This window comes from Acanthopagrus latus, chromosome 6, assembly GCF_904848185.1.
Source record: "Acanthopagrus latus isolate v.2019 chromosome 6, fAcaLat1.1, whole genome shotgun sequence".
Classification (NCBI taxonomy): domain Eukaryota; kingdom Metazoa; phylum Chordata; class Actinopteri; order Spariformes; family Sparidae; genus Acanthopagrus; species Acanthopagrus latus.
Window position 1 is genome coordinate 16,708,158 of NC_051044.1, and position 26,248 is coordinate 16,734,405.

The following is a 26,248-nucleotide window of genomic DNA, read 5'->3' on the forward strand; positions in this document are numbered from 1 at the left end:
GTTCACTAGTTTAGATGAGTGCTCCCTGTTTAAAAAACAAAGGTCACATCACACTGATGTCAGTGACCTTTGACTTACAAAAAAACCTGAAACTGCCTGATGCAACCAACCGAAAACCATGTGAATCAAACGTATTGTGTCCCTCCGCGGTTGCCGTATCGTTTTTGGGTGGGACCACATGAATGACCTCTACTGAGGACAGCTGCTGGGACAGCCAATGAAAAGAAGACGTACTCGCTAACAGCCAATCGTGGTCGCTGTTTGTCGGACTTTCTCTGGCGCATGCGCGGAAGATTACGGCGTGACACGCGTGTGGAGGAAGTGCAGTGACAGTACTGTAGCAGCTGCAGCCTCTCGCCTCACACAGAACCGGCCAAACTGTACCTTATTTATAATTTCCATCATGTCGTGGCTGTTCGGCCTGAACAAGGGGCAGCCTGAGGTGCCTCCCGGCCTCCCGGCTCAGCCTCCACCACCTCCGCCGCCGGCCGGAGGCTCCAGCGGCGGTGGAGATAAACCCAAGGACAAATGGAGCAACTTCGATCCCACCGGGCTGGAGCGGGCTGCTCAGGCGGCCAAGGAGCTCGACAAGTCCCGTAAGTGTTCAGGAGGGCCTGTTAGCTCAGTGGATGTGACCGGAGAGGATGTTTACACAGTGTATGACACCGGTACTACACACCGGAGACATGGTGCTCCAGCATCCTGCTCCTCTCTGCTCCTCTCTGCTCCACGCTGCGGCTCCTCACGGTGATGCCGCAGCGAAGATAATGAGCCTCCAGCCTCACAGCCCGCAGCTGTACAGATGGATCTAAACTCATCTTTGTGAATTTACCAGCTGCTCCTGAGAAACAACGCTGTCCTGCTCTCACCTTCATTCAAACTAGTGGACAGAGTTCAAAGGTCATCACCTTGCAGGCCAGCTTGTGTCACCCAAATTCCTCATGATCCACACACGTGACATAGATCACGAATTGATTGATTAATCTTGTCTGCATGATTTCTTCTTCTTCTTCTTTTTTTTTTTTTTAAAACATTTTCCACATTTGTTAAGTGGAGGTAGATGAGGAGAGACTGGTGAATATCTTCAATATCATAACTTCTCTGTGACTGCGAACTGAACATCTCTGTGGTCAACACAAGATATTTGAGGATGTCATCCTGAGCTTTGGGAAACTCTGAGTGACAGTTTTTCAATATTTTGTATTTTATAGAGCAATTTAGTAATCAGTGAATCATTTTACAGATTAATTGTCACTCAAAAAATGTATCCATTGCAGCCCTAGTCAGGATCCAGAAGCACACCACGTGACATTGCTTTCTGAAAATGTCCACGTCTTCAGCCATCACACCTCTCACTTGTCTATTGTTGCCTCTTTTCTCTCGCCTCCATCCAGGACATGCCAAAGAGGCTCTGGATCTGGCTCGGATGCAGGAGCAGTCCACTCAGATGGAGTATCAGAGCAAAATGAAGGTATGGAGGAAACGCACACACACACCTTAAAAAACTGTAACCGGCAAATGTGACAGAAATGATTAATTGATCAAAATAAATGGCATCTAATTTCCTTTGATTCACAAAAAAATCAATCATTCGACTGCCCGTTGCAGGTCTCCCCATGTGTTTCTTCTTCTGTGTCTTTATGAGGACCTTCATGGCACATTCCTGCTGATCATGCTTTTGATCTACATGTTCATGTGTCTGTTACTTGAGTTTTTTTGACAGTTTTTTCTTGGTTCCTCCGACAGGAGTACGAAGCAGCGGTTGAGCAGCTGAAAGGTGACCAAATACGAATCCAGGCAGAGGAGAGGAGGAAAACTCTGAACGAGGAGACCAAGCAGCATCAAGCGGTGAGAACAGAAATGCCTTGTCCTTTTCTTTTTGTATTTTAAAGGAAAACATAAGTAAAATGTTGGAGTAAAAGAGAGTGGTTTGAGCTGCACGATTACAGTTTGTTGATTTCCATCTCATCACAGAGGGCTCAGTATCAAGATAAGCTGGCCAGACAGCGATATGAGGACCAACTACGGCAACAAGTAAGCTCATTCCCTACATTTGTATTATATAAAGCTTTATAACGAAACACTGCACTAAAATTCGGTTTTGTTTTGTTTTGTTTTTTTACAACAGCAAGCCCTGAATGAGGAGAACCTCCGCAAACAGGAGGAGTCGGTGCAGAAACAGGAGGCCATGAGGAAAGGTCGGCACTCTACCATTAATGACACGATCTTGTGAAAGCTTTGTACAATAATGAGTGCTGGCTCATTGGTACCTGTCGTGTGATGGGTTTTTACAGCAACGATAGAGCACGAGATGGAGCTGAGGCACAAGAATGAGCTCCTGCGCATAGAGGCCGAGTCCAAAGCAAGAGCCCGCGTGGAGAGAGAGAATGCCGACATCATCCGCGAGCAGATCCGTCTGAAGGCCGCAGAACACAGACAGACCGTCCTGGAGTCTATAAAGTAAGATCCAACATTATCATTACTATAATTTCTTGGTGTATTGAATCATGTAGAAATGAAAGATGTTGAAGTATGGACACAAATGTAGTCTCCAACATGCCCTCATGTAACAGGAACAGTCAGATTTATGTGTCAAGTTACTGGTTAATCAATTGTTTGACTCTTGTAAACGCCCAAAAGGCTTGCCTCACAGCGAACTGGTATTTGCTCTCAGGACTGCAGGTGCTGTGTTTGGAGAAGGATTCAGGGCCTTTGTGTCAGACTGGGACAAAGTCACAGCCACGGTGAGGCATCTGTTCACATCCACAATCAGCTCAGTGAATGATTACAGTGATTAGAAATAAGCAATAAGAACTGAATTCGACACCAAGTTTTGAATAACTTCTTGGAAATATGTGTTCTGCATAAAAAGGTTATTTAGGTGTAAAAGTACCAACAAATGTATTTACAGATATAACGTGATGCTGGGCAATTCATGAAAGTGACTATATAATGGCCAGTACTACACATCACACATCTTTAGAGTCCTCACTGTACAAAACAAGTTGTTTTACGGCTCGCAGTCGTTCAGACTCACTGACTACCGCACACTGAACAGAGGCAGTCATGGACGTCGACTCTTCTTGCATCATGTGATGTGGTGCAATGTTGTATAAAAATGTTTCTGAAGCTTTACTCAAACAGCTCCTCTAATCCCTACATTTGTGCCCCTCTGTCTTGTTAAGCATATACATCCTACATTTACTTTTGAAATGCCCATTGTCAGAGAGGGTTAAGTACTAATTTCATAAGATTTAACCTGCAAGATTCAAGTCAGAAAAAAATCCTGTATCTGTCCCTTGAGTAGGATCGTCATCAAAAGTTAATGGTGTCTGTTCTGAGACTCATCCTCTGTCCAAGTTTTGTACAAATCTGTTCAGTAGTTTTTATGAAATCCTACTGACGAACGAACCAACAAACAAACAAATTGTCATGGGTGAAAACATAAGCTCCTTGGCAGAGGTGATACAGCTCAAGAAAAAAAACAATAAATTAAAAGGACTCTTGGGTTCTGCAAAAAAAGTTGCTTGTGAACACTGCAGGTCATATATGATCACGTACATATTTCGTGACAGCACTACACATTTAAATTTAAATTAAGTTTAAATTTTCTATATTACACATCTGATGACATCCAGTAAACAAAATAAACCACAATGTCCACGTAAACAAAAGACTATGGGTGTGGACAAACCTGACATGGGTTGAATTGAGTGTTTTTCGTTATCTTTGCCTTGACCTATGTCTGAATAATGTGTAATGCTGATGCTTCACCAGGTGGCAGGTCTGACCCTTTTAGCTGTGGGAGTTTATTCAGCCCGAAATGCAACCGGGGTGGCGGGACGTTACATCGAGGCCAGGCTCGGGAAGCCGTCACTGGTGCGGGAAACATCGCGATTCACTGTTGGAGAGGCAATCAAGCATCCAGTCAAGGTAGCTAATCAGCATCAGCATCAGCAACTGATCATTTGCTCATGTTCTTAACTGCAGATTATCGTATGCTAATTGTACTTTTTCTGTCGGGTTTATCTATTTAGACGGCCAAACGGCTGAAGAGCAAACCACAGGATGCTCTCGAGGGAGTTGTACTCAGTGTAAGTGTCTATTAATGTCTTTAAAAATTCATGTCGTCGCACCTTTCGTAAAGTTTTGTAACCTCTTGATACAAATGCATTTTTGCATCTTGCAGCCCTCTCTGGAAGAGCGTGTGCGTGACATCGCCATCGCAACAAGGAACACGAGGCAAAACAACGGCCTGTACAGGAACATCCTCATGTACGGGCCTCCAGGCACGGGCAAAACTCTGTTTGCCAAGGTACACCTGATGACCGATGTAAACGTTTACATGCATGGGAAGTGATTCTTTTGCCTCACTGAGATTACTCTTTTTGTGTGGAGTAGAAGCTGGCAGTGCATTCTGGGATGGACTATGCAATTATGACTGGTGGTGACGTTGCCCCAATGGGCCGTGATGGTGTGACAGCCATGCACAAAGTGTTTGACTGGGCAACCACGAGTCGACGCGGGTACGATAAATGATATGTGATACATGATAATTATATTAAATGAGGCAAATATACAAATGGCAATACTTTAAGCTCCAGATACAAAATCAACAGATGAATGTTATCATGTTTTTTTATCCTGTTACAGACTTCTGTTGTTTGTTGATGAAGCTGATGCATTCCTTCGTAAGAGATCCACTGTAAGTCTGCATGTTTCATTTCCCAGAAACCTGTTAAACACATTTTTTCATGCAGTTTCATTATCTTCCAGGTACATAAATCAGAATCTTTGTCATGTTTTTTTTTTGTAGGAGAAGATCAGTGAAGACCTCAGAGCTACTTTGAATGCATTCTTGTATCGCACTGGAGAACAGAGCAACAAGTAAACATTCACTTATGTTCTGTGCAAAATGTAAACCATAACCGTGTTGTAGTCTTAAACTGTATTTTGCTTTATCTGTTCCAACTTGGCGACTTCCCAGCATGTCTCTAAGTGGCTTTTTTTTCCCTGTAGGTTTATGCTGGTGTTGGCCAGTAACCAGCCGGAGCAGTTTGACTGGGCCATAAACGACCGCATTGATGAAATAGTGAATTTTGCTCTGCCGGGTCCTGAGGAGAGGGAGAGGCTGGTGCGGTTGTACTTTGACAAATATGTGCTGGAGCCAGCCACTGGAGGGAGGCAGTGAGTACAATCCCTTCAACACTGGGATGCATACTGAAACAAGTAATCAGACTCAGTCCTCCCTGTCTGATACTGGCCAGCCATGCTGAGGCGCTAATTACAAGGAGAAGGAGATCAGATGTGTGATGGAGGATGAAAGGTGGTGGTGGGGGGGGAACTGAGCGATTAAAAACACAACACAGTCAGAAAGAAACTGCATCACAGTGAACAAAACAAAGGAAGAATCTTTGCTTTTGCCTTTCTCTTATCATTGTGTGTGTGTGTGTGTCTTTTTGCAGGAGGATGAAGCTTGCACAGTTCGACTACGGTAAAAAATGCTCTGAGATAGCGAAGCGGACAGAGGGCATGTCTGGAAGAGAGATCTCTAAGCTGGGTGTGGCCTGGCAGGTGTGTATCCTGTAGATATAAATCTTAATGTCGTAATCCTTAACTTAATTTTCTTAAAGATTTTTTTCATGTGCTGTAGGCGGCAGCATATTCCTCTGAAGACGGCGTCCTGACAGAGGCCATGATTGACGCCCGAGTTGACGATGCTGTCAAGCAACACCTCCAGAAGATGAACTGGCTGCATGCAGAGGAGGAGGCTCAGACCCTTACACCCCCTCCAGCTGGGGCAACAGCCACTGGAGGAAAAATGGGTTTTACTCTGCCACTAAGTGATGCCCCTCAGGCAGAGGACGTGATCGTTCCCATCCTTGAGAAACAAGAAGGTGAAAGTATAGCACCTCCTTTAAATGCCGACCAATCCGAAGAAGGCAAAGGTGCCATCCCAGTTGGACAGGACTGTGAAGACACCGTCAAAGCAGAAGCTACAACAGCAGCAGAGAGTTTAGTTGACCCTGCAGCCTCTACTGACAGTGAGGGCAAGGTGGATAAAGAAGGCAAAACTGGGTCACCGCCTCCAAAAGACGGAACTCCAGTTTGAGTTGTAGATTTTTTCAGTGGGGCTGTCCGGATTATAAAGATTAGCATCCTGCCCATTTAACTAGCCTGTCAGTTAATGTCTTAAAGTCTGTTGGACTGTCTACGACAGAAGATGAAATCAGTGGTGGGGCACCGATTAACAATTCAAAACACGAATGACGCCTGAGATGGTTTCATTCTAATATATATAATATAGATCGTACAAGTCAACATGGAAACCAGACTGTGTCTGTAATAACAGTATATAAGTGTTGTGCACAGTGGCGTGTCTGTTGGAATGATTAAATGGATCAGATTTTTTATAAATGGTAAAAGTTCTGGTGTTTCTTTCAGATTATGTTACATGCACTCAAGCTTGGATTACATTTTAAGAAACTCAAATAATTAATCATCAATCTGGTAATTCCAGTTGTGCTGATGGGGAACTACTGCACTCAATTTGTAGACCCAAAAAAAAAAAATAGAACTGGTTCAAGACATAATACCTGAGCATGATGTGTGTGCGTGTGTTACCGTTACTCAGATTTACACAGGTAGAGAGTACGGTATATAACCCACTCCTGTTCATTGCAGCAACAAATTTGCCACACTAGCAGGTTTCACAATTGTCTTTTAATTCCATATTCCATTTATAGTTACATATTTTGCTCATTTACATTTTAAGTCACACATTAGGTACAAAAAAATATACATACAGGGCATCAGAGGATAGAAATGTTTATGAAAGCAAAGTTTTGCATCGGGTGGACATCAGGCAGGTCCTTGTGCACTGGCAGTCTCCTGTGATACAGGCAACATGTTGATGTTGTATAAATGTCATCCATTGTCTCAAACACAGCACTTTAATACTTCAGTGATGTACTGCCGGTACAGCATGCTGTAGCAAAGCTTTTTTGGGTGTCTGGTCTGGAATAATTAAGTAGGCGATGGGTGTTTTTATAGTGGCCTTGCAGTACAACAACCATCAACACGGGGGGCCTCACGTGCCACAATGGTCTCATCAGTGCAAACTCCAACATCCATGAGGGAGTCATCCTGAACATGCTTGACTGATCTTTACATTTTTTTAGTTGTTTTAGCATCTGAAAGTGATCAGTTAAATCCAGGCTTGGGGTCCACAGTCTGCGAACGGCTGCTTCAGGTAAAGCACTAGATCAAGTAGAGAAAACCTCAGCATGTTACCAGCATGCTGATTCTCTCAAATACTTGCAGGCTTTACGTCCGTGTACATTTAGTCCTTTTGAGCAGGAGTGAAGGTGTGGTGCTGCTTGATGAGTCATACTGGAAGATCTGAAAGATTTGGCAAAACATGAGGAAATCACAGATAATTTAATCACAAGAAATGATGGAGACTGAAGCTCAATTAAATATTTTTAGTTAATATTTCAAAACAGGTGTTGGGCTACAATCTTAAACTGAGCTATACCAACACAAAATTATACATTTTACACATATTCAATAATTTTAAAATAAGGAGTATCAATGAACCAACCAGAGTACAAGTCAAGCTCCTCCTGTAGTTCCTTTGTTAGCATATTTTTGTGTTTTAACTCCTTAACCAGGGATTTCACCGTCTTCTTAAGTCTTCTTTCCCGATCTTTGGCATTTCTTAAGTCCCGCTGCAACTCTTCTATTCTCTTCTGAGCCTCACTTAACTTTTTCTTGACTTGAACTGGGTCAAGGGCATACTGATGATCCTGCTCAAGGGCATACTGATGATTCTGAAAGATATCAATTTTAACAAAAAATGAATCTCCTCACTTCATAAATTACACAGCATGGGCATTTTAAACATTTTAAATGATTGCACTCACTGAGGTCGACTCCTCTCGTTTCACTGACAGCTTAACAGGAACTTCTGGAATTTGTGTAACAGCTTTTAGTGAGGTTCTGGTTGTCCTGGGTTTAGTGGGCACCTGGAGATACAGTCAAAATGTACAATTTGTAACAGCTTAGCCTACTTTAGACGAAGATATTATATGAAACTTCTACTTATGTAGAAACAATTTGACAATGACACATACTTTGCAATGACGGTCAGAAAATCCAAAAACTGACGGGATCACTCCTTCTCTTAAACGAGTTGTCTGTCCGGTCATGTCAAAGTCATCCGACTTGAAATGGCAGCTGCAGATGACTGAGCGGTCATTTGGCTTAAAGTCCCTTCTCCTCAGTGCTGCTGTCCATGCCCGTCTTTTGACTTTATCTTTTGGGAACCTGTACACAGAACAAGTCCATCTGAAAAACACTATGAAACTGTGCATACTATGTAGCTACAGTTCAGGAACATAAGTTGTCTCAGTTCCAGGTAAACAAACAAACCTTTAAATTACAAAATTTAGGACTAATTAACACAAAAACACATGGAAAGACATAGCAGATAATTGATGATTTTCAATCTCAGTATCTTATGGACATACACTCACTTAAATCAAAATGTGTTTTTTTTCACTGACATAAGTCAGCTTTCCTCAGTAACAGGGCAGTTACTTAAAAAAACAAAACAAAACATGACGATACCTTATTACCTGCTGATGTTCATTGGAGTGAAGTTTTCATATTGAAATATTACCCATTCTGTTATTTATTTATTCTATAATTTACTTATCTAAATACATCATCTTCTCTTTCTGCATTGTAAAGTTTCTGCCATATCATTTTGCTTATAATTTGATAAATGTGCATAAGTGTAAAAAGTTAATAACAAAAAAAGGAATAATAACAACAAACCACTAAAGTAAAAGGATTAAATACATTTCTGGCGGTCTCCATAATTCTGTTTTCAATTATTTTATGTGTTGTATAAATATAGACACACTGCATCGGCAGGGTTGTCCAGATGTACAGTTCCACTTGTTAGACAAACACCAGGTTAATAAATATAAATAATGTGCATCATGTCACAGTTGTAAACAAACAATTTAAAGTAGGTTTATGTAAGACTACTGAACAAAACGACACAGAGAGAGCCATAGCTAATCAATAAATATCTCTATTGGCATCTAAGTGATTTGTAAACTTCAAAAGTGCTCATCTTTTTATTTTTTTTTAATGTTTTTTTTTTTCAGTTTGGTATACATAGTGTTATCATTAAAATAAGGAAAACTTGTATGAAATTCAACAAGTATGTAACAGTAAAATGACTTCGCACCTGTGAAAGGTTATTCGCTGTTCCTTGGTTTTGGCATTTCTCCGATTAGAACATCCTACAGCAGCACAGAAACATGGCATTTTCTACTCTCTCTGCTATTTGAACGGGTCACAACCCCGCCACACAATGGCGGCGGCACTGACGCATCTGACGAGCCGGATGCGGATTCTACTGTATGATTTCACTCCATATCGATACAACTAATCCAGCACATTCCTGACAGTGAAATATTTTAGAAAATAACTTCTCGCCTGTGAAATGTTATTCCCTCGTCCCTTGTTTTGGCACTTCTTTCATTGGAACATCCAACAGCTGCACAGAAGTCTGGCATGTTCCCTGTTTTGAACTGGCCAGAACCACGCTGCAATATGGCGCCGACCATAGACATATAAAGAGTAGACACCGCGTCGAACGCTGCTGCCTGTTGGCGCTGATGAGAATTGGGGCGGCCATCTTGGGGCGGTCACCCGTTCCACTCAGTGTAATCTGTTCAGCAGGCGCGATTAGGTGTCAGCGCATTTAATCAATCGTAACTCTGATATAGAAACTGATTTTCACGCGTTTTTTTTTTTTTTTTGCTGTAATCGTCATACATTATAGCTATGACACAGGACACATGGGCCGGCGTATTTTATTCATTATAAATGGATTAACAGTAATAGAATATTCTGATGTATGATAGGTATTTTGCAAACACTATAAACACAACAGAAATCATATAGTCTATCTATCTATCTATCTATACACACACACACACACACACACTGCTCACAAAAATTAAAGGGACACTTTTTTTATTGGGCCTGGCATGAAATCAGTTAAACCTGTCTGATAATTTTCTGGTTGGTTAAGCAGCTGAGGGCATTGTTAATCACTTTCAGCTGTATTGGTGTTCATGGAATTAACAACAGGTGCACCACAGTGGCAACAATTACAAAACCCTCAAAACAGGACTGGTTTTACATGTGGAGGTCATTTCAAGTTTCTCCCTCTTGATCTTTTTTGGCGGATTTTTCACTCATGCTGGTTTTGGCTTGCGTAATTATCTCTACTGGCAGTATGAGGCGATTCCTTAACCCTACAGAAGTTGCACAGGTTGTCCAACTTCTCCAGGATGGCACATCCACACGTGCTGCAGCAAGAAGGTTTAATGTGTCTCCCAGCACAATCTCCAGAACATGGAGGAGATTTCAGGAGACTGGTGGTTATTCTCGGAGAGCTGGACAGGGCCGTAGAAGGTCCTCAAGCCATCAGCAAGACCGATACCTGCTCCTTTGTGCAAGGCGGAACAGGCTGAGCACTGCTCGTGCCCTACAGAATGACCTCCAGAGGGCCACTGGTGTGAATGTCTCTACCCAAACAATCAGGAACAGACTTCATGAAGGTGGCCTGAGGGCCTGACGTCCTGTAGTGGGCCCTGTGCTCACTGCCCAGCACCGTGGAGCTCGACTGGCATTTGCTGAAGAACACCAGAATTGGCAAGTCCGCCACTGGCGCCCTGTACTTTTCACAGACGAGAGCAGGTTCACCCTGAGCACCTGTGGTAGACGTGAAAGAGTCTGGAGAAGACAAGGAGAACGTTATGCTACCTGCAACGTCGTTCAACATGACAGGTTTGGTGGTGGGTCAGTGATAGTCTGGGGAGGCATATCCATGGAGGGACGCACAGACCTCTACTGCCTAGGAAATGGTTCTCTGACTGCCATAAGGTATCGAGATGAAATCCTTCAACCCATTGTCAGACCCTACGCTGGTGCAGTAGGTCCTGGTTTCCTTCTAATGCACGACAATGCCCGGCCTCATGTGGCAAGAGTATGCAGGCAGTACCTGGAGGATGAAGGAATTGAAACAATTGAATGGCCTTCATGATCCCCTGACTTAAACCCAATAGGACATCTGTGGGACATTATGTTTCGGTCCATTAGGCGCCGCCAGGTTGCTCCTCAGACTGTACAACAGCTCAGGGATGCCCTCACACAGATCTGGGAGGAAATGCCACAAGACACCATCCGTCGTCTCATTAGGAGCATGCCGCGACATTGTCAAGCATGCATACAAGCTCATGGGGGCCACACAAGATACTGAAAAGCATTTTGAGTTGCAGAAATTAAGTTTTTGAAAAAATGGACTAGCCTGCCACATCTTCATTTCACTCTGATTTTAGGGTGTCTACACAATTGAGCCCTCTGTAGGCTGAAAACTTTTATTTCCATTAAAAGACTTGGCATCCTTTTGTTCCTAAGACATTGCCCTGTCGTTATTTGTATAGATATCCAACTTCATATTGAGATCTGATGTATCTAATGTGTTTCTTTAAAGTGCTCCTTTAATTTTTGTGAGCAGTGTGTGTGTGTATGTATGTATGTATGTATGTATGTATGTATGTATGTATAGATACATACATTTATATATCAGAGAATATGAAAATATATATAAATCATATATAGAGTATCAATATAACTCATATCAGGTCAATGAGTGAGAAATGAGAGAGAGAGAGAGAGAGAGAGAGAGAGAGAGAGAGAGAGAGAGAGAGAGAGAGAGAGAGAGAGAGAGAGAGAGAGAGAGAGAGAGAGAGAGAGAGAGAGAGAGAGAGAATCATGAGTGACTAAAACAAAACCTGGATAACAAATGGGGATGGGAAGGAAGTGGAATGCCTCTACATCAGGGGTCACCAACGTGGTGCCCGTGGGCACCAGGGAGCCCCCTAGGGCCACATGAGTAGCCCTCAGGCCTGTTCTAAAAATGAAAACTGAATATTGATATTATTTGTCTCCCAGGTTGTTAAGTCATTGTTGATAATTATTGTGAGAAACCATTAGCGTGATCTGTGTCTTCACATAGATGAGTATCATTAATAATTAATAATCATATGTAACTAAAGGCAAACTGAGCAAATTTGTTATTTCAGAAGAGTGTATCAAACTGGTAGCCCTTCGTATGACTCGGTAGCCATGAAGTAGCTCTCAGTTTCAAAAAGGTTGGTGATCCCTGCTCTACATGCTCAGACTTGTGTCACAAAGCAGAGAGAATAACATGTAATGAAAACTATTCTACAATCAGATGATCTGTTGTATGTAACGCAACGTAGCATTTCGACCTTAAATACATGTTTCTAAACTAACTGGGGTGGTAGAAAACTGATTTGTAAAAAATGATAGGTATGGCGGAAAATCGTTACAAAAGACAACAAATAGTAAGTTAAATCTTACTTGTGAAAAGTAATCCCCCGACTCCTGTTCAGTAAAGTCCGGCGATTAGAGCAGGAATAAGCTGCGCAATGCTGCGGCATCTTTTCTCCCTGCTTCTCAACTCAAACTTATTTATTATTCTCTTTTCTTTCTTCGTAGTAGCCTACATTCATTCAACTCGGAGTAGAACGACCGCCCCAAGATGGCCGCCGCATTTCTCCCTGCCCGGCAGCCGTTGCGGCGTCTGCTCTTTATATGTCTATGGGCGTCGACGTCAGAGACGCGTCTCACAAACCGGAAGTGATCACTACAATATCCGGTAACTTTTATTTTTTTATTTTGATTGAGTGATTTCACTTCATTCAAAACACGGACATATTCCAAACAGTTTGCCTTCTAAAAGTTGCATTAAATATACTTCACAGTAAATATAATTTTGAATTAAACAACAGATAACAAAATGAAGGGAAAGACAAGAATAACATAAAAAGTTGGGGTCTGTTAGACAACTGAAGCCTACGTGTGAAATATCAAAAATAACCTGATTTTCTTGGTTTAAGTTTTCAAAAGCATTCACACGTTTTGAAATCATCGTCTTATATTATCTTTAAAAATATAAAAGGAACAAATCACTATATAAATATATATTTGCTTGCATATAAGTCAAGTTAATTGTGCAAGTTCAGTCTGACAAAAAAGTGGGACTGTTAAAAATTAGTAATATACGATTTTTTGTTTGAAAGAAAAGTTTTAAAGACTAGATCTGTGCATTTCTATGCATTTTGACAGGACCATTAATCACTTATGAAATAATATCAGGCGGATTATTGGGGCAGATATTCAGCATTTTCTGATTATTGGTGTGCTGTTAAATAAACTGCTTTAAAAATGCGCTAGATCAGCTATGATACAATATCCTCATGCAATATCCTGTCACAAATTTCATATAAACTCTTCTGGGGACTTAATTCCCCTTTGAGGACAGCATGTTCATTGTATTTTGTTTTTACCAAAATTATATTGTACATTTTCCTTTCTTTCCCAAAACTATATGGTGCACGTTTTAAATCATTACATTTTGCCATTACTTGTCCAAAAAGATCCCCAGTGTCTAAGTGAAATGTGAAAAAGACAGGTACTTTCGACATTTATTTTTAAGAACCTTGTTTGTCAGGCAGTCTTGCATGAATGCTCTAATAAAATCACCACAAACCAAATAACATAAAGCAAATAAAGATTCATGACATGTTTCTTAGAGATGTTTTTCTTTACTGGATTCATATGTACATACAGAAAAATCAGGCACTCTGAGCAGAGCTCGCAGTTTGCAAATAATTACAACGCTTCAATTCTTGTACATTTACAAAAGAAAAAAATACTATGCCCTGAAAAATAGCATATCCAAGTTTAAATATGAATCAACACATACTGGAAACAGATTGGAGGAGATCCTCAGAGAGGTCTAGGTTTGGTTATTCATTACTATCCCACCCACTTCAACTTAATCTTAATATACAACACACTGTCGAACAGAAACACGCATTCAAATCAATTAATGCTCCTCCACATGTACACTGTCCCAGATCAGGAATAAAAATCTGACAAATATGCTGAAATGAATCACAATTATATATAATCTGGAGGGGGGAAAAAAATCTGCATCCATATGATGTACTTAACAACTTGTAAGGAGTCATCCAGTTGTGGGTGTAGGTGTTATGGTTCTCCCTGAGGAGACATGGTTGAGTGTTTTCACTGGTCTGGGATGCAGGGAGGACCTTGGCCTGACCTTGATCTGGAGAAATAAAGGCAGAGCGAGAGCAGCGAGCTACCTCTGCATAGAGGAGAAACCCATCATCACCAATATATCCAGCAGCAGCCATTTTGTTAGGCCCTGACCCAAAGCTGTGTGCATGTGTGTGTATGTGTGACTGTGTAGGCACACAATGTGTATGTACTGTGTTGTACATAACCTATTATTTGATTGCTTGTGATCTGGGTCTGTATTTATTGCAAATTTTAAATTGTGTATCAGTAGAAACAGACAGTGTGGAGAAAAGGCCTGTTGCTCTTCTCCTCGAACTCTTGTAGGAGCTCATCGATTTCATTCTCCATGTCGTCAGTGTGCTGGATCTGCAGGGGTGGAGGACAAATCAAATCAAACACAGCTTGCCTGCACACACTGCTAATTCAGAACAAAAAACAATCCCTGCACAATTAATCTAGCAACATTTAAAGCATGATCATTTCAATAGGTGACCACCAACTCTTTTCTTTTGGTGGCAGACTGAGTTCACCTGAAGACATTTTATTCATATCAAATATAGTTTCATTGCATGATGTAATATAATAATTAGAAATGTTCATTATTAACCCAGAATGTAATTAAATACTTAAAGCAAATGTTTTCTAAAGAACCTTGGTGGGAGACACTCACACACTGACACAGCTCACAGATGAGGAAGGCGCCCAGCGTGGCTTCCTCATGGTTATCCTGAATATCTACATTGATGACGTGCACAGGCTGTAGAGTTTCCTGCTCTCTTGAATTCAAGTCTGGGGAGCAAAAACAGATAAGAGACAATCAGAAGCAGCAAAAAGTCGCGTGGCATCAGAAATTATAATCAAAGCAGTTTTCTGGCAAGGGGCTCTGAGTGACTAACTGTTGCCCTTATGTGATTAGACATGTCTTCATAGAAGCCTCACCCTCCAGCACTTGGTCATAGACTCTCTCTTCACAGGTGATGACCAGGTCAAACTTATCCTTGCAGCTTTGGAAACGCTCAGGCTTTGATTTGATGCGCTTGTTGCGGTCCAGCATGTGCAAGATGCCATTCTGTGTGTATCTGAAGAGTGGGGAGGTCAAGGAACACAGCAGGATCGATGGAAACATTTCAAGGCAGTACAACACTCTCATCAGAGACAGGTTGAAAAATGCCTGCCAACAACAAATAAGCCTATGGGAAACTAAGATATTCATTTGTATTAATGAGACTATATCTGCATTGTGGGGATACGCTTGAATTCAGTGAGTGTTTGTATTAAACAAACTGCAGCGCCATCTAGTGGTGTCTAAAAAGTATGCAATTATTTGTTTGGGGAAAAGGCCATTTCAGAGCTACACCAATCATTTGTAACTTAACTTTGACAGCACATTTCTGTAATTAACTGATTCAACAAAGTTTTAATATTAATGTTATAAACAAGCCATACGAGAAGGCCAATGCTGACTGTCTTTAAAACAGATGTTAGTATTCACACCAGTGCTCCATTTAAAAAAAAAAAAAAAAAAAAATAGAGACAAAGTCCATGTACCTCTGATCCCACATGGCCATCCTGCAAGTTACCACTGGGTACACAGCATAAATTTTAAAAAAAAGACACCACTACTGTGAATTGTCTCCAACAGTGGACTATATTTTGCAAAGTCTCAAGATAACAGGAAATAGTTGAGTTTTTAAGAGGCAGTAGGTACATCTACTCAATACACGGGAAAACTAGATTACAATTTGTAGCACAGCACCTTTGACATGCATAAAACAAATCTGACCTCTCAAACTAATGTGTTGACAAAATGTCAAGGTTCACTGGAGCTTTTTTGTGTGTTTGACATCTGGGGAATATCTATCAAGCAGATTTTGGATCGCACCAATTGAGAAAAACATTTATCTACAAATTATTAACTCCTGATTTAAACTTAGATACAGTAATTTCCTTTGCAATAGCACAATAGCAAGTAAACATTTGGTGAAGTACATCTTTCCTAATGCCTAGAATTTAAATTAAGAGGTCTGTTTAATTGGAATAACTATATTTAACCATAATTAAGAGAAATTCAAAGACTTGGAAGCTGGGGAGGATGATTTCACATTAGACTGATACTGATAATGTGTGGATTACTCATGAATAAAAACCAAAAAAGTACCACCCTTCAGTACTTATTGACAGGAGCAATAACAGCAACAATTTTGATTAAGTCAAAGTGTCTGAGACAGTTTTGTACTAAGACAATGTGGGGAAATCACTCATGACTGCAGTTTGACTTAACTTCACACATCACAAGCTTTCCTAAGACCCATGGTTTTGAGCATTGTAGTTAGGTGGCATTCACATTTACACCTTCACTAACAAGCAGTTCTTTTGGGAATTTAAGTCAATATGTTAAATCTGAGTACAATTTGTGTCAGGTAAACATTTCTGTAAAAAGTTGACTGTTCTAACCCTGAATTTAAGTACAGCCTAACCACGTTGACAGATTTTTGTTAAATGTCCTGTTAGTCATTTTTTCAGTTAGTACTATCTACTTGTGAACACTGTATTTTGTAGCAAAGGGAGCTTTTCAACATCCATTTTTTGTTTTTTCCCCTCATACCTACTTTAACAGTATTCATCACTGTTGCACCAGTAATTAAATTAAGAATTACTGAAAATATTGACTACAAAATATAAATGAACCAAATCCAATTGAAAGCCAGTAAGAAGACTAACTTTCTACTCAAACTGCATAACTAGGTCAAAATGTGTCATTGTCTACATCATATTAAAAAATTAAAAACTGTCTTTATACTTCAAATGTTGCTGCAGCTTTTTGACCTCTTTGGAGTTTTCCCCTTCTCAGTTCACCTCGGAATTAGGTGAAGTTTTTCCAGGAATCACTACTCTGTTTCTATGGTACTCAAATGGCAACAAATATACTGTGGCACCAAGAAAGACACTGTAAAACGGAGGGAAACTCCACTAGTGAGGAACAATAGTGGTAACACGTATTACGCTCAACAAGAGTCATTAAAAAGAGTATAGGATGGGGGGGTTTTAGAAATGAGGACAGATTTAAATCTGATGGGCTCAGCAAAAACTTCTTTATGATCTTCACCAAATTGTACTTACTGCATCACAGCTGTTGTACTGCAAGAGGTTTCTCCACCATCTGAACATATACAGTGTCACATATTCAAAAATCTCTGCATGTCATTTACCCATCAGTGCACTCCCATCTGCTGTACTGTTCAAACACCATCACCTGCATGAACTCCCACAAAGATCAATATCTAAAACAGGATACATGGACATGGGCCATGTATACTTATCTGGTTCCAGTATACCGTATGTGTGTTTGTGTGTAGATAAAGTGAGTGAGAAGGGGATACAGTTCCTTGTCCTTGCGGACCAAGTCGTTGTACATCTGTACATATGTCGTTTTGAAGTCATACACATTTGGCTTATCCGGGGCAGGACCGGGTAGCTTCACGTGAGACCCCGTCCCAAATGAACGCACATCAAATCCACGTTTGCTGCAAAGATGAAAAAGGACAAGAGAGTACATTACATAACATTTCTGGCAACAACTGTTAAAAAAAAAAAAAAAAAAAAAAAAAAGTTAAAAACACAAGCACAATGCAATCTTTCCATGCTTCAAGAGCGAGGTATCCAGAGAGGTGAGCGTTTCTTTACACCCAATGTTTCATGTGGTCCCGTTATACTTCTCAAATGCTGAATTAAGGCATCACTGCACGCCAAGAGTCTAAGCCCATTTCCAGCTCATCTCCTGAGCTGTGTCAGAATCAGTCTGGAACACATTGTCTACATAAGAGCTGGACTTTTTGCAAAACAATACTAACAGGGGATTTTAAAAAAATAAAAAATAAAATAAATAAATAAAATCAGCTGATCACACGATGACTTTGTTGATCTGCAACTCCTTCAGTCCAAGACAAAGGTGCACTGTTTTCCAGTGGGAAAAGAACAGCTACAAATGAGACCAAGTGTGAACTGTCTGAACAATCCCAAACTAACACACACCTATGGTTTAAAAACTAACACACCTAGAAAAAAAGATTTTGAGGCGCGTGATTGTGAGGCTGATCAAAGCTGCTAAACTCCCCAGTATCGCATGGCTGCAGTTGCTCCCTTCCGGAATATTCCCTTCAGGGGGGCGCTCTTGTCAACATGTGAGGGGAAAAACGACCTAATAACTTAGACCAGTATTTTTTTCCTGAAATCTTAACCTGTTTGAAAGCACACAAATCTGTGCGACAGTTAGCGGAGGGCAAACGGAACCCTAAAACCTCGCCAGAAACCAGGTTTTAAAGTACGCCACCGCCCCTGTGGAAGAGCGAGTCCATTGTTAACTGCGCTCAGGCCCGACGGGCTGTCAGTTAACGTGTCGGCATGATCCGATACCGGCTCAGAAAACGGCTCGATGCCGCACATATTTCGGTCACTTCGTGGACGTGTCCCTTCTCTTCGGTTCCCGGCGGCCCATCTTTACCTGAGGATATTGTGCGCTTCCATACTGCGGTTCTGGTTGCTCGAGCACACAACCGCTACACGCAGCGGGTGGCTCGGCATTGCGACTCTCCGGCTGAACCTAACCTAAACACGCTGTCAGAAACTAATAGAGGTAGTTAGTTTGATCCCTGTGAGGAACAATGAACACGAAAAACCCCTATGTTGAGCTAACTAACAGAACGTTTCGAGAACAAATACTGTGCGACTGGCTCGTCTTCTATTGAGGCAGGAAGTTAAAATGGCGGCGCAGCTACAGTTGAATACGGCTTTAACTACTGATGTAATTTGTGGGCGGGGCTTCCTACTTCTCATGCTGAAAAATGTAGCGACGTAGACATGACGTCAATAAACAATCGTGAAAAATAAGATTTTCCTTGAAAGCTATATTTTACTACAGTAACAGTGGGTATCAAAACACTCAGGACATTTTTTAAATGCAAATAAATCAGTTAATTGGTGATTAAAATCTGTTAACACAAACACATACTGAAACCACTGCTATTTAAACCTGAGGGGCAAGGCAAAATACTCTGCTATACAAATAGAGTGTTTACTTTTATTCCCTGTTTGATTATATACTTTTCTCTTTAATTTACTAATTTGTTTCAGCTGGTATTTAAGATGCCCAATGTGCAGAAATGTAGATTTCTGATAATATTACAAAATCACTATGTAGGCCAGTAATTTGACTTTTCAATGTCAAGTTGAACATACCATGATGGAGGATATATCCAACATCCACTCCTGGGCTGATCATATATTAGGACACATTTGTATCCAGTGTAACCATCCGGATATTAGTGATGAAATGTAACTAAGTACATATAGTTAGGTACTGCACCTATATGGATATATGAGGTACTAGCACTTTACTTGAGTACATCCCTTTTATATCCAGCTTTATATTCCCACTCCACTACATGGCAAATATTGTACATTTACTCCACTAGACTTATATAACTTACTTTGCAGATTGCATGCTGGCTCAGAGCTTTTTTTTGTTGTTGTTGTTGTTTTTGTTTTAAACAAATTACCTTTATTGTCAACCAGATACAAAAAACACTGATTCTGATTAAACTTGTATTTTTAATAGCTAAAACTCCTGTTGGTAAGATAGTTGATTTTTAGTGTCCTTCACTGACTTTCAGTTGGTTGCCAACCCGACCTACAAGCCCAAGGCATCACTATTTTGACAACTTGGAAAACACAAAGTATCACTATCACTGTCTTACTTATAGGAGCTTCGGGTACATTTATTTCCCCCCAAAATACTTTTGTACATTTAATGTCAGATACTTGAAGATTGTTACTCAAGTACTATTGGAGTGACTTTCACTTTAGTCAGAGTCATATGTCAGCATGATATCTTTACTTTTACTGTAGTATGACTTTTGGCTACTTTTTACAACACTGCCAGAAAGACATAAACAAAGAAAATAACCTTATAATGGGACCAAGCCAAATTTTCTTCATCAGACACCTTGCAAGGGTGTTTATGCAGATATTTTGAGCTGATATCTGTTGTTGATAAATTGTCCTTGGATGTGAAAACCAACACAAACACTCTCACACCAGCAGAATAATAGACACAGCTGTAAAGTATTAAAAATGACCTCATGGTACTTTATTCACTCACAGCAGGACATAAGGGATTTCTAACTCAAGTTGTTTGGCACAGTATTTGGAGATTGTACACCACATTGGATTGCCCCTCACAAAGTGGTACAAACACATATGCAGACTTCAAAGCAAAACAAGATGTGTGGAATTATTCAGTAAAGTGTGTGTGGGGGGGGGGGATCATTAAGTTTTATTTTCCTGTGACCCTTGCAAAAGCAGGACAACCCTGGACACTTTCACAGGCTGTACATTTAGCAAAAGAAAAAAACTGTTTCTGATGTATTCAAAGCCATTTTGTTAAGTGTATTGCTGTATAAATGCTGCCAGCATACAGGCTGGCAGACTCAATCAAAGACAGCCTGGAACTAAAACAGAAACACAGTAAACTACTGTATTAGTAAATGTAGGTCATCAGTACTTTTGGTTCAGTGCATCCTCGCAGAGGTTGACAAGGCATGTTGTTTGCAGAGCCACAGTAGACTGTACTTCGGACCAGTCAAAACAGGATGTGTGTATCATATTACACGTCTGACTGAGAAGTCGTTATTGTTGACGATGAGTGACTGTGATTGTGAAATTAGACATGGTCATCATGGACAGCAGATGTCGGGGACGTCTTCTTCATGTCGCAGTGCATCTTGGACTCTTGGGGGACAGTGCAGCATCAGTGACGCGAATGAGTGCGGTAGGAGTATGTGTGCTGTGACGTGGGGCTCATGATGTTCTCTGTGATGTATGCCACCAGCAAGCAGATGATGACCAGCATCACGCAAATAGCTCCCCCCACCGTTGTCATGGCAATCACAATGTCCTGCATCCCAGACGGCGGCAGGGTGAACTCCACACAGTCCTGGTGGTCTGCCCTCTGAGCGGGGTCAGAGTGGGCCAGGGAGCGCAGGCAGATGCGGTAGGGGATGCTCTCATGCAGCTCGGTCAGCAGAAAGTCCCTGCAGCCGGACCCAAGATGGACACCGGGGCACTCGAACTGAGTGTAGCTTCCGTTCCACCAGCAGCTCAACTCGAAGCCCCCCCGTCTGTGGCGTCGCCTGCCCCCCGTAACAGTGTCTGATCTCGGATTTTCCTCTCTCGTTAGACTTTCCCCGCTGCTGTTCTGACCGGCTGCAATCTCCTTTGGCTTCTTGGTCATCATGGACCGTGGCCCCTCGTGGGTCCACTGTAACAGTACGCTGCCGTTGATGAGAATATTTGCCAGCAGGCTCCCCAGAGACACCACTGCCCTGCAGTCTCCTTTACCACATGTGTACCCGGGCAGCGTGTATCGAAAGCACAGCTGCCCACCAATGCCTCCCTCGAACACCCGGTAGGCACACAGCGGTGACACCCCTTCATCCAGCCTCCAGCTTGGTGCCCTGCCAGACCTCTCAGATATCACAGTAGAAACATTGCCTCTGCTGGTGTCAGAAGAGAAACTATTGGCTCGGCCTGTTACCTCCTTGAGCTTTGGTGATGGCCTACTTTCGTGGCTGTGATTGCCATTGTTAGAACTGCCACCAGTCTGTCTGAGCGTGCCCAAATGATTCCTGCCTCTCACCTCAGATGGGGATGCTGTCGATGATGATGATGATGATGATGATGTTGTTGATGAGGATGCCGAGCTGCTGCCATGAGATCCGCTGGAGCCAGCTGTCTGGTTCAGTGTGCAGAGCAGGAGTGCCGACAAGGCGAGCAGCGATGGTCGCTGTTGGCGTTTCATCTCACCTCGTCGAGTTATTCCCTCTCACAGTGGATCAGATGGACGACGGTAGAAGGCGGGCTGGTGTCCGCCATAAGATCAGCCCTGCCTCGGCGCACACAGACACAGAAATCCGTGTGAAACAGGGGAGCGAGGAGCGGGTGTGCATCTGCGACAGAAATAACATTTGATCATGCGGGCATGCGGACGCGGGGATGACCTTGCACAGGATAAACTCGCGGGGCGAAGTTGACAAAAGCCCGAGTCAGCTCACCGCAGCCGTCGACTCGCACTCGTCCACGACGAATCACGTACTTGTGTCGGCGGGACGCGGGGACCCGTCTACGGTGCCATCAGATGCGCTCTCTCTCTCTCTCTCTCCTTCCTGTCTGGCTTGACGTAAAGGCTTTTTGATGCCCGCTATGCGAGAGTGCACGTGGAGAAGCGCGCGCCGCGGAGAGCTTGGGAGCGTGGGTGCGTTCACAAAATATTTGTAGTCATCAGGAGTCGGTTTGTGAGTCATCATCCCACACAGCGCTTCAGGTGTCAATAACAGAGAGCCCTGACACACACTGACGGATGGAGTTGTTTTTTTGTTTTTTTTTTCTTTCTTTTTTTCAGCGACCTGCATCCCACCTGTGCTGCAGAGTAGGCTTCACCCCGCATCAGAGCTGCCTCCACATCAGGTCCACCTGTGTAGTAAACAGCGTCCACAGCAACAACAAATACTGTCAAAAACACATTTATGGCAGGAGCAGGGAGCCACATCTGTTCCAGATAATATTGCTCAGGTCAGAATATAAAACCAATATGAACCTTCTGTAATCATCTGTTTCTGTCATTGTTTTGCTAATTTAGGCAACATGGAAATGAATAACAGGGTCAGTGTTTAGATCACAGTTGACTTAACATGACATTGTATAAAAAGGCTCATTAATTAAAAAAAAAACCGTGATCAACTCATTATGAGTGTTTTTAATCATCTAGGAGCTGCATCGAATCAAACTCATATGAATGTGCCTGTTTTTTTCATCAGGATCTATACATTAATATCTCTAAACAAATATGTCATACATGTAAAGTGCGCTACCATCAATGATCTGTCCTTTTATCTTTATTTGCAACAAATGTTTATGGGTTCTATGTTGAGCTGAGACACATGCTCCTCCTGAATTTCGTGGACATCTGTAGTTTTTGTGTAATCCTGCCGACAAACCAACCAACCAACCAGCACACAAACGGACAAATGGTAAAAACAAAAACCTTCATGGTGGAGATGCAGTTTAAATTCACTAGGCTGGTGGTACAGTTATGCTGCATGAACCAAAGAATCCATCTGTGGTCAATTTTAGTTTAATTTGCCTTTGGTGGTTTAATGGGATGCTTCTCTGCTCTCACTTTTGGATGCATGTCATTCACTGACTCTTACATGAAGAGATACACCCCACAGAGTGTTTCACACTTGTATAAAATCCACCACAGATTGTTCATGTTCATGTATCCAGTGCATGAGCTGTATATTACATCTGTTTCTGGACAAAACAAAGCTATTTGAAAGACACAAAGTAACAGCTGCTGACTTGTGCAGTTTTATACAAGAAGGGGGTTGGGATCCCATTAAAGCAATGTAATGACATCACCCAATCCCTGCACATATTGTTTGGTTTGTTGTGTTTACGCCCTTTGTTTGTGGGTTTTTAATTTTCTGGGACATAATGGTTTCGTATGTGAAGAGAAAATTCATGATAACGAACTCTCTCGAGCACAATGAAAACGTTTTTATAATCAATTACCATCTTTGTTCTGCGCAATCTGTAACGAAGCAGTGCTTGTTTGAGATTATTCTAAGCAACCATTGCCTCGTCCCAGGAGAGAAACTTGGCAACCCTGTAAACAATTAGTACCATGAACCACTAATAGGAGAAAAATGCTGCATCATTCGGAATGACTTGGCTTCACCTGTCCCTTAGAGGTCACATGGATAATTGGTTAGATGTGATCCGAGGTTAAAGGTACACCTGATGGTCTGATACTGGCTATTTATATGTGGCTGATCTATGAGAAATTTGGAGTTACTACTACAACCCAAACGAGCAGGTCGCTGGTGTCTCACAGCAGAGTCATCCAGTGATTAGTGGGAATAAGTTAATGGACACAGGCATTTATGAAGTGAACAGCAGCGGCCCACACCTGCAGACGTGATGTATCAGGTCAGCAGACAGTTCTGCAGTTGGGCTGTGATGCAGAAAGCAAAAACGTGGAAAATGCCTGCCTGTCACTGCATCAGCATATTAGATCAAACCGACCATGAGCCTGGTCGGCAAACATGAAACCATCCGTGTGAGAGTAATTTGTTTTGTCTGTTAATAAAACAGCATGTGGATCAGCAGCAGCGGCAGTAGTGGTGCATGCGATGTGTGTCGAAGAATGAAGCGGAGTATGTCGCCATGCAGACGATGAGGCCATGTCAGAGGTCCTCACTGTAGATGCGATCTTGTTTGGGCTCTTGGTCTTCTCTGGAATCCTGGGAAACATCTCGGTCATCCATGTGGTGAGACAGATTATGGGGAATAAATCACTGAGTTCAGTTCACTGAGCTGAATGTTTCAGGGGAGGGTTTGTTCTCAGTCTTCCTTGTTTCTACTCTCAGGTGTTTCAGTCAGCCATTGAGAGTCCCTCTCGGAGACTCCCCCCCTCTGACACTATCCTGGTGCACCTGTCGCTGGCCAACCTGCTGACCTCGCTTTTCCGCACGGTGCCCATCTTTGTGTCGGACCTGGGCCTGGATGTGTCCCTGTCTCCGGGCTGGTGTCGAGTCTTCATGCTGCTGTGGGTGTGGTGGCGGGCGGTGGGCTGTTGGGTGACTCTGGCGCTCAGCATGTTCCACTGCACCACCCTGAGGCGTCAGCACGTGAGCTTTGGACCCCTCGCCCAGCAGAGGGAGAGGCGGCGGGTCTGGATCGTCCTGGGGCTGGTGTGGGGGGGGAACCTGGTCTTTTCGATCCCGGCTCTGGTGTATTCCACTCACGTCCACGGCAACGCCACCGTGGAGCTGATGGTGATCAGCTGCACCACAAGGCCTCTGCTCGGCTGCATCTGGGAGTTCCCGTCCAACGAGCAGGGTGCGGCCTTCGCCTCCACCTCGCTGGCCTTTAATGAGGTGCTGCCGCTGGTGCTGATGGTCGGCACCAACCTGGCCACGCTCCACGCTCTGGCGAAACACATCCGAGCTGTGACCGCGGGGGGAGAGTCGGGAGGGACCCACGGGGAGCTGGACAAACACGTGGCCACTGAGCGGAAAGCAGCCAATGTGATCGTGTCGCTCGTGTCGCTCTTTGTGGTCTGCTGGGCGCTGCAGGTCGCCGCGGTGACGTATTACAACCACGATGGAGGACACCACGCTGAAGGGCTGCTGACCGTGGCCCACTTCTCTGCCTCGCTGTTTGTAGGGTTCAGTCCCATGGTGGTGGCCCTCGGACACGGCAAGCTGAGGAGGAGAATCACCGGCATGATGCTGGGGTGGTCTAAATATTTTAAAAGTCACAGTGAGGACACTGGAGTGGGGGGCGAATCTCCAGACACCGAAGGACAGAAGGGAAAGCAGACCTTTTTTGTCGTCGAGAGAAAGGTCATGAAAGTTAAAGCAAAGAAATGATGGAAGGAAAGGGTGACTGCGTTGAAAATCAAGGACTGTTAAATATCTCAACATTTGAATGGCGAGGCTCGCACTCCATTTCCTCTGGACAGAACTGTTGTCAAGTATTATTACGTTTATTTTGAGATGTTTAATGCAAGTCAAACTGAGACACAGTGTGTTGGCGGAGTCAGAAATCATCGCAGAGCTGAGCTGAGATACTAATAATCCCTTGATTTTTCTTTTGTCTGTGCTGTCAGTCAAGTCGACTTTAGTTGTACAAGCCCATAGTGTGTACAATTTCCACTCTGATGAAGACACGGGTTAGTCAGTAAATTAAAGTGTGTTGGTCCTGATTTGTGTGCTCCAGTACCTTGGACTCGGTTACTTGTGTCTCTCTTGATTTTATGTAGAAAGTCTCAATACTCTATTTACAATCGGACAGTAAAAACTTTCTGGGGGCTCATAACACTCTTGTGTTATATCAACAAACTTTCTTATAGGGGTAGACTGATTTGACTTTTAGTTTTTGTGACGTGTAACCAATCAGATGGTGTTGT

At 42.6% G+C, this 26,248-nt stretch overlaps 5 protein-coding genes across 8 annotated transcripts; 2 read left to right on the forward strand and 3 right to left on the reverse strand.

Annotated features, from left to right (window-relative positions):
- Nucleotides 1-252: 252 nt before the first annotated feature.
- atad3 (ATPase family AAA domain containing 3) lies at nt 253-6,425 on the forward strand. Its single transcript, XM_037100484.1, has 16 exons — nt 253-596; nt 1,395-1,471; nt 1,747-1,848; nt 1,975-2,034; nt 2,129-2,198; nt 2,295-2,460; nt 2,675-2,744; nt 3,778-3,933; nt 4,038-4,094; nt 4,190-4,315; nt 4,402-4,526; nt 4,654-4,705; nt 4,817-4,887; nt 5,020-5,187; nt 5,466-5,574; nt 5,654-6,425. The coding sequence occupies exons 1-16, from the start codon at nt 404-406 to the stop codon at nt 6,110-6,112; spliced, it is 2,061 nt and encodes a 686-aa protein (XP_036956379.1). The 5' UTR covers nt 253-403; the 3' UTR covers nt 6,113-6,425.
- Nucleotides 6,426-6,704: 279 nt separating this feature from the next.
- LOC119020837 (THAP domain-containing protein 2-like) lies at nt 6,705-12,657 on the reverse strand. 3 transcript variants are annotated; one of them, XM_037100539.1, is made up of 5 exons: nt 12,475-12,657; nt 8,136-8,328; nt 7,926-8,027; nt 7,604-7,832; nt 6,705-7,401 (listed from the first exon to the last, which is right to left on the reverse strand). In XM_037100539.1, exons 1-5 carry the CDS (start codon nt 12,552-12,554, stop codon nt 7,388-7,390), a joined length of 618 nt encoding a protein of 205 aa, XP_036956434.1. In that variant the 5' UTR covers nt 12,555-12,657; the 3' UTR covers nt 6,705-7,387. The 3 variants fall into 3 exon arrangements, with proteins under 3 accessions (XP_036956434.1, XP_036956433.1, XP_036956435.1); XM_037100538.1 differs by lacking the exon at nt 12,475-12,657 and adding an exon at nt 9,514-9,726; XM_037100540.1 differs by lacking the exon at nt 12,475-12,657 and adding an exon at nt 9,263-9,507.
- Nucleotides 12,658-13,699: 1,042 nt separating this feature from the next.
- Nucleotides 13,700-19,010, reverse strand: ssu72 (SSU72 homolog, RNA polymerase II CTD phosphatase). Its single transcript, XM_037100546.1, has 5 exons — nt 18,722-19,010; nt 17,601-17,744; nt 15,160-15,299; nt 14,891-15,009; nt 13,700-14,586 (listed from the first exon to the last, which is right to left on the reverse strand). The coding sequence occupies exons 1-5, from the start codon at nt 18,799-18,801 to the stop codon at nt 14,485-14,487; spliced, it is 585 nt and encodes a 194-aa protein (XP_036956441.1). The 5' UTR covers nt 18,802-19,010; the 3' UTR covers nt 13,700-14,484.
- Nucleotides 19,011-20,328: 1,318 nt separating this feature from the next.
- Nucleotides 20,329-22,476, reverse strand: fndc10 (fibronectin type III domain containing 10). Of its 2 annotated transcripts, none has more exons than XM_037100520.1 (2): nt 22,329-22,476; nt 20,329-22,223 (listed from the first exon to the last, which is right to left on the reverse strand). In XM_037100520.1, exon 2 carries the CDS (start codon nt 22,073-22,075, stop codon nt 21,026-21,028), a length of 1,050 nt encoding a protein of 349 aa, XP_036956415.1. In that variant the 5' UTR covers nt 22,076-22,223; nt 22,329-22,476; the 3' UTR covers nt 20,329-21,025. The 2 variants fall into 2 exon arrangements, with proteins under 2 accessions (XP_036956415.1, XP_036956416.1); XM_037100521.1 differs by having other exon boundaries at nt 22,370-22,417.
- Nucleotides 22,477-22,666: 190 nt separating this feature from the next.
- Nucleotides 22,667-26,052, forward strand: LOC119020826 (olfactory receptor class A-like protein 4). Its single transcript, XM_037100519.1, has 3 exons — nt 22,667-22,845; nt 24,430-24,605; nt 24,705-26,052. Exons 2-3 carry the CDS (start codon nt 24,519-24,521, stop codon nt 25,707-25,709), a joined length of 1,092 nt encoding a protein of 363 aa, XP_036956414.1. The 5' UTR covers nt 22,667-22,845; nt 24,430-24,518; the 3' UTR covers nt 25,710-26,052.
- Nucleotides 26,053-26,248: the final 196 nt, after the last annotated feature.